Source organism: Anneissia japonica, unplaced genomic scaffold (assembly GCF_011630105.1).
Source record: "Anneissia japonica isolate Jap-2015-1 unplaced genomic scaffold, ASM1163010v1 scaffold573_len2283161_cov171, whole genome shotgun sequence".
In the NCBI taxonomy this organism is placed as follows: domain Eukaryota; kingdom Metazoa; phylum Echinodermata; class Crinoidea; order Comatulida; family Comatulidae; genus Anneissia; species Anneissia japonica.
Genome location: NW_022719802.1, coordinates 1,758,648 through 1,770,977, shown reverse-complemented (window position 1 = coordinate 1,770,977; position 12,330 = coordinate 1,758,648). Strand labels below are relative to the sequence as shown.

Sequence of the window (12,330 nt, the reverse complement as noted above, 5' to 3'; positions counted from 1 at the left end):
GTTTTGCATAATTACCTAGGCCTAACTACAAAAAATATACGCTTTCTGGGGAAAGCACAGAGAGTAAGGAAAAGCGCGTTTCTCGGGGCGTTTGATCAAATGAAACAGGGTGACAGATATTTTCAAATTAAGAAAAGAGCTGAGAAGAGGCGGCTCTAAAATACTGGATGGCATAAGACCTGCCAAAATGGCAGAGCACCAATGAATGTATAAATGAGGCCTAAGCCTTATTAATATCAGGCATAGTAATCTGCAAATTCTTGACTACATGACTAGACCAGGTTAATTACATGTAATGCCGAAATGATTATTTATTATTATTATTATTGTTATTATGTTACTAAAACCAACCTGTAGGCCTACCTTAAGGGGAACTTAGACAATCGAGGAATTAGAAAACAATTAAAAAATCGACGTTAAGGGGAAATAACAGAAAAGATATTCCCCCTGGGCTAGTTATTAATTATAGGCCTAGTAAATAGTATACAAGGCTTAGGTCAAGGTAATTATTGCTGAAATTATTATTATTGTTATTATTATTATTTATTATTATTATTTAACATTAATTACATTACAAGGATTTTTTTTTCGACGATAAGGGAAATAACACAAAAGATATTCAACCTGGGCTAGTTATTATTTATAGGCCTAGTAAATAGTATGGTTCTTCATTACAAGGCTTAGGTCAAGGTAATTAATGCTGAAATTATTATTATTATTATTATTTAACATTAATTACATTACAAGGATAGATTGGTCAAGTTTAATAACGCCGCCGAATGGTATATTTTATTTATTTAATAATATTCCTCTTATGCACTCTATTTTTTATTTCATGCTTTAATTTTTTCCCCATTTTTTTCCTTCAAAATTTCAATCAACGTCTGTATGTAAAGCGTGACTGTTGGTGTCAGCCTAGAACCCTAGGCCTATACTAGGTAGGACTTAACTTAGCATGTAGTTAGGCCCATAGTTTATTCTCTTTCACTCTATCCTCTGGTATTACTGTACCTATCAACACTTTATAAAAGGGATTACTAGCTGTTGTTGTTGTAGATATTATACCAACATTTAATAAACATCCAAGAAGGTCACAGTTAAGTTACACACGTACATCCCATATATCCGTAAGATATCATAAGCCTACCGTAGGTAAACATAGAAAGAGCAATAATAGTAAAACTCGAGCGTCACGACATTGCAAAGTGTCTGCTCTTGTTCCTCGTATCGAACTTAGTCGAGTCAATCCGAGATGGCCCGAGTGAAGTTTCATGCAAATGTTTCGTACGGAAAAAAAAATCGCCGTTCGGTTAAGCTGAGATATGTTTGTTTAAGTGTCAAATTCTCTGTCAGAATCAGTTTTTTAACAAATTTGAAATAATTCCTATGAAATATTATATTTCACAAGTGTCAATACTAGCAACGGAAAATATCATGTCGGCCGTTTTTATGTGTGATAACAGAACCTAAATCGAGGTAAGGCTAGGCCTATCCTAGCAGCGTTGGATTGGCTAATGTTTTCGGCGCCTACGATATTTCTTCTCACGACCTATCGCAAAATCAAACATGAAAAATTCATCCGCATTTATTTTTTGTGTGGAACACAAAAACAAATCAAATTTCAGTCTTATTTTACATTTTTTTTCATTCTTAGGAATGTCTAAATTCAGTTAAACTAGCAATTCCGTATTATATTTATAAATCTTTATAACATTATACAAAAATTAGATTTTTCTTAAAAACTGAAATTTTGCCGGGAATGGGGCTTTAACTAAATAGTATAGTTGCACTCTTAACTTTATTATTTGAAAAGGTAGAGTTCGATAATTATACGTAATCGAAATATCAAAGAAAAAAAAGTGTTTGTCTCTAGCTTCGTGGTGTAGGTGACGACATTAGGCCAACAGATTGCTGTTAATGCTTTTTCTTAATCATGTAAATAATCAATAAATTGGCCTATAATAATTTATATCATAATATTAGAGTTACCATTATATTATAAGACGTTCCCTATTTTGTGTTGGTCCTGCTGGCCCATGGTTTCCTCTTTAATTTAATTCAGTTTACAGTGGCGAATACAGGAATTTTGAAATAGAGGGGGCCCATTTTTTCATTTTTTTTTTCATTTATTGGTAAAAAAACAGTCAGAAGGCAACATAAAAATGTTGAAAAATGATCTGAATTTACAATGTAAGCAGAAGAAAAAGAGGGACTTTCACAAATGGAGGGTCTATACTACCTCATCCCTACCATGGTTGAGCATTAATGATTAGGCACCTAGGTGGCCGGAAATGGCACTCTTAGATTCAAAAATTTCTTTTTTTTTTCTCCTCATTTCTTTTTATTTCAAAAATGTAGGTTGGGGAGGGGGTACGGGCCGACTGCCTCCATCCCCGTGAATCTGGCACTGGTTTATTTCTTGAATATCTAATAAATAAATAAATAATATTATTATCCTGAGTGTTGGGTCCACAACAGTTGAAGAGTCGTCTACTGCCCTACTGTCTACTTATATTATAAGACTTTCCCACTTTTGTGTTTGGCCTAGGCCTACTGGCCCATGGTTTCCTATTTAATCGTAAGTCAGTTGAACATTAATGATTATGGCATGTATAGATGGCCGGAAATGGCACTCTAAGATTCAAAATTTTCTTTTTTTATCATTTCTTTATATTTGAAAAATGTAGGTAGGGGGGGGGGTAGGGTGCGGGCCGACTTCGCCCATCCACGTGAATCTGGCACTAGCTTTTGTGTTTAATATCTAATATATAAATAAATAATATTATTAACCTGAGTGTTGGGTCTACAACAGTCTACTTATAAGACTTTCCCACTTTTGTGTTTGGCCAACTGGCCCATGGTTTCCTCTTTAATCATAAGTCAGTTTACAGTGGCGGATACAGGAATTTTAAATAGAGGGGCCCCAAAGAGGGCAGGGGTGGCGCCAGAGGGGGGGGGCAGGGCCGCCCGTCGGGGAGAGCTGCCCCCCACCCATCGGGGAGAAAAAGCACAATTCGTCGGGGAGAAAAAAAAATTATATGTATTTTCTACATATTAGTAGACTCTAAAATCGATTAAATAAGCCTTTGAAACCCCTAAATTGTCAAAATTTTCGTGAGCTTCGCCCCAGGACCACTTTCTAAACCTTTTGATCGAAGCTCGACCACGCCCACTTTGGTTTTGTCGGGAAAATCTGACCCCTCGTCATGTAAGTGGGGGGGGGGAGGGTGCGGGCCGGCTCACTCCCTTGTGTGTTGAATATCTAGTATATAAATAAATAATATTATTAACCTGAGTGTTGGGTCTACAACAGTTGAAGGATCGTCTACTGCCCCCATCCGACAAGTTCCAACAGGATGATAAACAGTTGATGCCATGTAACGTACGAAATGTTGTCGATATTCTTCACTGGCTTTATCCGGTGGACTGTCAGGAAACTCAGGAAACTTGAATTCATGTCTAATACAAATATAGATAAAATTAAGACCAGAATATGTGTCCTACAGTTAGCTATTTTTAAAAACATATCCCAACGTTTGTGTTAGGTTTATTTTATTTAATGGCACAGAAAGTATCGGTGTATGAACTATTTAGTGTAGTTCCAGCTACATCGACGACAATAAAATAATCCATGAAAAAGTGTAAAGTAACATTTGATATTGATGGTAGATAAGTCAAAGTTTTTGGTACTGGCTTTTATTTGAGCCCCTGTAAGTAATGAACTAGTGAGTCCTCACTGGAGGTTCAAAGTGCTGTTTCCTCTGCTTCAGGTTAGTTTAAAAGATTGTTTTTGATTACCTAGTTTCCCGAAACCTTTCATTTTTCGCTCTTCGCCTGGAGCATTTCTTTAAATGAATATGAAGGCTAATTTATTAGTATTTATTCTGTCTCTTATACACATCTAGATGTGTATAAGAGACAGATACTATCTCATCCCTACCATGGTTGAGCATTAATGATTAGGCACCTAGGTGGCCGGAAATGGCACTCTTAGATTCAAAAATTTCTTTTTTTTTTCTCCTCATTTCTTTTTATTTCAAAAAGTGTTATACGAAACGGTTGGTACGCCCTGGCTTTTTAAGTTACGTTTCTACGTGAATAATAATAATAATAATAATAATAATAATATCAATAATACGGTAATAATTTAGATTTTCAATAGCGCCTTACACTAATAAAAGTCCCAACGCGCTTAACAATGATTGTATGTATTTATTTATTTTAATTTTAATTACTTTAATTATTTTTGTTTATTATTATATATTTTATTATAAATTTAAACAATAACACAAAAAGGAGAAAACAATCAAACAGTGGTTAGCTAACCAGTGAGGCGTGCCGTTGACCCGCAATTTAAGGGCACAAAAAACAATAATAATAATAATAATAATAATAATAATAATAATAATAATAATAATAATAATAAAATTATTAATAATAATAGGCCTAATAAGAATATAACAACATACAAATTCAATAATAAAAGGATTGGGGAAGCACAATATAAAAACATTCAAATAAATAAAAATATAAATTTAAAAAATAAAAAAATAAATAAAAATAAAAAAAAAAATAAAAAAAGAAAAAAAAAAAAAAAAAAAAAGAAAAAAAAAAATAAAAAAAAAAAAAATAAAAAAAAATGAAAGAGCCCATGGCAATATTTGATTTGATTTGCCTAGAGACGATTGGGCCAATATGCAATTCTGAAAATTACAAACTGCGGCCCGCGCCCTACGGCGCTTGCTCTTGGCATTGACTTTGCTCCTTTGCCGTTTTGGTCTATGCCTATTGTCGTTTTGGTACTTGCCATTGCCGTTTTTGTCTGTTGCCGTTTTAGTACTTATCATTTCCGTTTTGGTTTATTTATTTTAACCTGCTACCCTCTACATGAGCCCTGTTCGTATAACAACCTACACAGTGGATTAGGCTGTGATACATCCTCAGCACAACAATTGTAAACGGGTGTAGCGAATCATTTGCATACCAATAAAAACACACAGCTGCATGTGAACAAGCAAATGAGCACACAAAAGCAGGGAACAAAGGCTACAAAGGCCACACAGAACAGGAATTAGAACAATCACTGTGCCAAGTTGGAGCCTATCTGGTAGGGAAAATAAATTGCAGCAATAATTCACAAAAACAAACAGTAAAGGTAGATCTCAATACATATACACTTTGTAAAAAAGACCATCAAAAACAACAGTAGGCCTACTTGGTATTGAAGTGTTCTACAAAACCATAAACATCTGAAAAGTACAATTACCAGCAATAGCTAATCACTGCCCTTGGCTTATTTCTTTAGAGTTTAGACTATTTTTATCTCACTATAGCTACTGACTAGTTTCCGTAGTAAAACGTCTGTAAGTCAGTAACATACTATTACAAAATCTTTTATCTTAATTAAAAGGTAGTTGATATTATAAATGTGCTCTTACCCGAATGATTTAAAAGAATCTGATGAAAATATCTTCTCACAAATCTCGGTTCCCTGTTTAAAAACAACGAACATTATTACATGAAAAAAAGCAAGATTAATGGTATCTAACAGGTACATTACCTACAAGAGCTAAAATGACTAAATTTCTCCATAGAACATTTAATCAAATCTGAAAAATACATATTTTAAGTTGTTTGCAACTATATACCCGTACCTTAACCAGAAGCCTATACAATAACTATTGAGCATATACAATAACTATTGAGTTGTCCGAGATTGGATAATGTCAACAACCTTTACGGTACAATTTTCCCAGGATCATCAAAATAACTTTAAACAGAAAACAGCTCATGTTTTTGTGTTTAACCGAGGTAATTTAATCGTTTTACCAAGTGCGTTTACGAACAGTTTTCCAGACTGTGGGATACGGAAATACAACAAAAGGTGCACTATATAACTGAAGTAGGCCTAGAAAACTACACCATTACAAAAACACAAGGATCCCCTCTATCGGCACTACTTTTTATATTAGTTTAAGTAATGGCCATTGTTATATTGATTGTAGAAAAGTTCTGCACCACGTCTGGCATGAAACTCAATAAAGCTAAAAGAGAAGGACTCTGGATTGGCGCTTCTAAGGGCTGCAATAACCCAGCTGAGATAAACTGGCCAAACCCGCCTATAAAAAATCTTGGAGTCTATGTGGGACACAATAAAGAAATTTGCTGTCAGAAAAATTGGGTAGATAAAGTTATTCAACTAAATCGCACATTAGCATGGAAAATAAGAAAATTAACTTTTTTTGGCAGGGTGACTTTTATACTGAAATGTTTAGGCCTCTCAAAATTAATAGGCCTATATATTGATAGCGTACTTGAAGTACCTGACTCGATTTTAAGATTTTAAAAGAGGTCGAGTCTATTATTTTTAATTGACTGGAATAATAAAAAAAGAAAAGATAAAACAAAAATCAATTTAGAATCAATATGCACAGCCTTGCTTATATCGTGAGTAAAACGATTGTTAAATAAAGAAGAATCCAATTGGAAAGAAAGCCCGGCCCAGCCCCTCTAAATTTGCCAAATTAAAAAAAAATAATAAAACAGAAAATTCGACTAAATTTTTAAGTCTAGGAGTGCCATTTCCAGCCATCTAGAGGTGTCATAAATTGTCTTACCTCAGCCCAATCATGGTGGGGCTAAGGAAGTATAGACCCTCCACACGTGAATGTCCCTCTCCAGGCCCCCTCTATTTCAATTCCTGGATCCGCCACTGGTTCTTGGTGTACCGCAAGTAAGACAGATCATTATGAATCACTCTCTCCCTCATCTGTTTATCACTTGCATATTCATATGTACAGTATTATATGTATATATAAAGGGAGATAAATTCATGTACTGTATACACATATTATATAAAGGATATATCATTTCTTTTTCCCCACCAAATGGAGAGTTTATGGGAAACAGCAGCATCGTTCATGTGAATTGCTGTGATAAAACTTAATTGTTCGCTAGTTTGATTTTGGAGTCATCAATGGAGATCTTCCATGGCAGCTAATGCTCTTAATCTTCAAACCAAGGACCTCCTCTCATTTATGTTGTTTGCTGATTTCCTCCATGGCTCTTCACACTCAAATTGGTGGGGATTCTGCACCAAGTCTTTTGAGGTTAACTCAAGTCCTTTTTTCCAAGTTTACAACTTTTTGGTTACTGAAAAGGCAGTCAAGAAACTGCTTAATGTACAAAGTTAATTGCTTGGACCATCAGTCTACGATCCAAGTTGGTTGGTTGGGGTGCTGTAACGGAGCTTTTGTAGCATAATGATTAACTGGAATTGTCTGTTTATTGAAAGATGTAGGTAGAAGATTTAAACTACCATGATTACTGTTTTTGTTTGCGAGCTTAATTGTATGGACATTTTATCTCAGGTTTTCAGGAACAATACCAGTGTGTCGAATGTTTTTAACTGGTTTTGTCATCGGCACATAATAACTCTTATTTCATTTTTCAAAACAAGGTAAACTTTTTTGTGAATTGAAACTATGGCTCCATGGAGCAGTGTATAACATGCACCAGAGTACTGCATGCTACAGGCACTGCTGGTGATGTTCGGACAGTTGTAGTATTCATCCCATTCAGTCCCTGCTAACCTTAATAGGGTTTACATGAGATAGTGTCTTAATAACCATCACATTGGTTTGTTGAAGAAGTGTTAGGATATGATCCAGTATGATGCCAAAATATCGTAGTACCTAATCTTGAGTCCCCCTGTTGACGAAGCAATTCTTAACTGGGAGATCAGATCAGATCTGAGGGGGTTTTTTTTGTTTTTATTAAAACCATATTTATAGAGGGTGACCCTTCCAGCATATCCTACAAGGTCAGCTGATATTCAGGGGCCCTCTTTAAATAATTTAAATAAATGAAATAATGTGATGCTTTTATCGGCAAAGTCTCTTTATGAGGCTTAGGGATTGGAGTTGTTTTAGTCTGAGAAAAAGTCCTGTCGTGACAGGAATTGAACCCCGGACCTTGGGTTTGCTGAGAACAAGGTGACATTATGGAAAGTATTAAGTGCAACATCAACTTAGGCAGATATGTTAACACCATCAAGTTAGTGGTTTCTACTACACTGTCCATTACAGATCTCAAGAAGGAAAGGTCTGTCAAGTAATGGAAAATCTCAACAAACACTGCAAACTGGTAGACCTTTCATTTCACTCCGATATACTCCTAATTTCGGAGTCCTTTAGGAGGTCATTTTTACACACCAGAACCAAATCAAAGGAAGGCCACTACTATAGCACCGCTGCAACACTACAAGACCACAAACTGTCTCAGTCAAAAAAGGCTGAGATGGTTTTGCTCAGCTAAAATCAGTGTTTTGCTCTCTGCTGTTAGTTTGAACTCTAAATGTCAAATGGATCATTCGTGACAAGATTTGTAACAAATTATTCAACTGTAGCGGCTTTAATATATTTTGTAGAGCACCGCCTCTTCAAGAGTAGAATTTGTGTGTCAAAATGTTAACTTGTAAGAAACATACATTGGTACCAGATGCAAAATACATTTAATTGAACTTTTTTTCTAAATTGAACACAAGGTCTGAGTTTTTAAATCAGAATGCCACAGCAATACTTTTGTCAGACTGCTAGTGTTTATCTACAGAGAGTGTAAATCTCGTAGAAGTGATTTGAATGAATGGATTTGTGTATCAAATTTTTCATGGCACCATTCCACAGAGGGAGGATCCAGACTTTTTTAAACGAGGGGGCAACAATTTCATATAGGCCTAAATGATTATTATTATTATTATTATTATTATTATTATTATTATTATTAATATTATACAGATATATGTCTATTAATGGCATGATTGATGTTAAGTACATGCTGTTACACTTAGTATTTGTATGCGATTTTGTATTTTCACTCTTAACAAAAAAAAAAAAGACGACAATGGCAAAACAGGGGAACGTTCCCCTCCCTAAATCTGCCTCTGTCCAACAATGTGGAAACCAAGGAACAAAATGTTGTGGCTATGGCAACTAGATGGCCAGAAAACGCATTCACAGTCTTAGGCCTAAATTTGAATAATACCTTTCCTCTTTTATCTCCATTTCTTAATTTTCAAAGAAGTTTGTGGAGGGGCCTGGCCCGGGACGGGGTGGTGGGAATTAAGGGGCGAAGGTTAAGTGTCAGTGCTCAGTGATTAAGTTAGGGAGATTCAGATGGAAAAATATGGTGATATGTGGCAATTTTGTGAATACTTCAGGGGAGGTGTGTGGGGGAGCAAAATTTCTGGGAGGGGGATTATTTCTTGTGCTCTTATTTTCTTCCCAATGCAGCACTGATCCCATTATATGATATCAGATTTATAAAAAAAATGACTATTGTATGATATATAAATGAATAACGATGATCGAATTGCAATTTTTTTTGTTAAAACTAATTTTGGCTAATAACTAGTAATGGAGGCCCTAGAAGTGAATAAAAAAACTGGCACCCATTTTTTCCTAATCAGTGAATTTTTTAGATATGTTTAGACATGTTTGCCAGGAATCTGCCCAAAAAATTGAAAAAGTTAAAATATATGACATAAGACTATAATATATATGAAATATGACTATAATCCTTATATCAAAATTAATGAAAAGGCACTAATACTTCAAAGAGTGGATACGCGCTGGTATTATTGAATTAGAAGATTTTTTAATAAACTCAGAAATATTATCCGAAACACAATCAAAGCAAGATTAGATATTAAAAGAAATTGGATTGCACAATACTTTCAAATAAAAAAAGCCATTCCTAAAAGTTGGTTGAACAAATTGATAAAAGACAAATAGGAGGCACATGCTAAACCCTGTATTTATGTAGATAAATTAAACAACTACATAAATATAGAAAAAAAAATTAGCACTAAAGAGTGTAAACAATATTTAGTTCAAAGAAAATCAATAAAACCAAAATATGAAGGTAAATGGAATGAGATATTTACAGATAATAACATTGATTGTTAAACAAGACTCCGAAGATAGCTGAATTTAACTTCAAATTACACATAGAATTTCACCAACTAAGAAAAGGTTATATCTATGGAAATCAGATGATTCATTATCGTGTGTACATTGCGCAATAATTGTTGACGAAGAACACATGTTAACGACGTGCAAAAGTTTTGGCAACTATTGGAGTAATGTTGCACATTTAAAAATTAAATTAATATTACCGGTATTTTAAAAAATGTTGTATTGGGTATAAATACACAAAACGGTCTAATAGAGCAAAAATAAACCATATACTTATATGGCTCTGTATGCATTTACATTAGTGTCACGGGACATAGCAACTCTAGGCGGAGAGGAACCTAGAAATGTGTTGCATGTAGAGAGTTTGGGAACTGAAAGTCTCGACGTGTTAGTTATCTCTTTGAATATTAATGTCATTGTTCGGTCAGTGTAACCTATACCACGGTACAGCAGCTTTCAGTTTTCATAGTGGTCAATATGAAATGGTACATTTTGATTCCTTTACACATGGAACCTACAATTGTCAATATAATTTGGGGTCATATTTGGTATATGGGATTCCGATACTTGTAAGAAGTTTTGAATACCAAAAAGTTTCAGGAACATCTAAAACTGAGGGAAATAGGAATAGGGTTTTAAAAAAACTAGGCTCCGGAGAAAAACGTATTTTGATATGATGTATAACTGATTTTTCTAAGATACGAGATATGATTTTTAATTTTTAAATTTAAAAACGGGGGAACCAATGTTTAAAATAGGTAGTTACGCCCCCTTTTCTACGTTTTTAAATATTCAAAAATCTGTATTCTATTAACCGTTCCCAAGTTTTTCGTCAACCACCATTGTTGTGTTTCATAAAATTCAGTTGTAGTACATAACATGTCAAAATATTTTGTTTCCTCCGGAGTCTGGTTTTAAACAGAGGTTTGGTTAAAACATTATAAGAAAACGTTATGACTACTGCTAGGCCTATATATGATATCTGTCGATTGACACTGTTTTCAAACTCAAGTAATAGTATAAAAAAAAATAAAACCATTACAGTCCTGGTACTGTTAATATTGATTATTGTAAAAGTGTTCGGAGTACCTTGACAAGTACGTCGACATCTCGCTGGTCGGCAAGATAGTTTGGATTAATGATAGGTGGCGCTGTAGGATTATTGCTTGCTAACTTGATGTAGCCTCTGCTGTATGGATGTAGCAGTGTAGGCAACAAGGTAATCCCTTCGATATCACAAGCTTCACTTTCAGTGTAATCGTAATCCAATATGGCTTTGTATCTGAAAAATATGCATTAATTGTTCAGACAATAACATTACGTAGTGACGAAATCATATACAATCATCACATACATAATAGTCACGTTAACATAGTCTATAATAGAACTGGGATTTGATTTATTCGGTGTCAATCACATAACCCACGAAAGCCTTCGTAGGGGGAGGGGTCCTTTCTTTGTGGTAATTGGACTATACATCGTGAGACAAAGAGTGTACTCTGCGTTCTTTAACGTCCACCCGGGACCAACGCTTACACTTGTCATCGAAAGACGGTGCGCTTTTTAAACGTGCGTTTCAGCCCGGAAGCTAATGCACAAGCAGAGAAGCGGATGACATCGAACCACTAAGGCAGCGCCACGGTTCAGCAGTGACTATCACCAGTTAGCCGACTGATTCCTGAAATTTAATCAGCTGTGTGTTATAGGCCTACTAATTCGCTTGTAAATAAAAAAAATTTACTTGTACTGTATAACCAAGTATAAAACGAAGTACACAGTACTTTACATTTTGATTCACAAACTTATCAACTGACAAGTCTGTATAGAATTATCCCTAATTAAATAGCCTAATGGGCAAAAACATTGGTATTTGTTATAATCTTCGTCGAGTTATAATTGATTGTGTAAAGACATATCTACAATGTGGTCGGTTAGGCCTAAAAAAAAACTTGTTCGTTTGCCGCCATCCGCCACCCCTAAAATCCCGAATATTAGGGGCGGTTTTTTTTTTCGAAAACGTTAGTCTTTTTAAGTGTAAAAGATCAAATGAAAACCACTTTGTCGTCGATTTTGGCACAGATCCGTGTTACATGGAAATGTTTACTATTTGATTTTTTTTTTTTTTTTTTTTTTTTTTTTTTCAAAATTTAACGATTTTTTTTTATTTATACTTTAAAAAAAAAAAAAAAAAAAAAAAAAAAATGAAAAAACAAAACTTTTTTCAACCCGCCCCGGTATTCAAATTTTTACAATGTGACAGCAAACAAACAAGTTTTATTTAGGCCTTATTTGTAAATTTCTCTACCATGCTTGATAGGTTTTTGTCGAGGGTGAGGTTTGGCTAATTCCATAGGGA

The 12,330-nt window shown here is 34.6% G+C and overlaps 1 protein-coding gene across 1 annotated transcript in view; it reads right to left on the bottom strand.

Moving 5' to 3' along the window:
* Positions 1-12,330, bottom strand: part of LOC117111036 (alcohol dehydrogenase [acceptor]-like) — a 51,831-nt gene that overhangs the window by 4,448 nt on the left and 35,053 nt on the right. The window contains exons 13-15 of the mRNA XM_033253902.1: positions 11,064-11,256; positions 5,439-5,491; positions 3,292-3,459 (exon numbers count right to left, since the gene is read on the bottom strand). Of these exons, the coding sequence (XP_033109793.1) occupies positions 3,292-3,459; positions 5,439-5,491; positions 11,064-11,256 (414 nt within the window). The remainder of the gene's footprint in view (positions 1-3,291; positions 3,460-5,438; positions 5,492-11,063; positions 11,257-12,330) is intronic.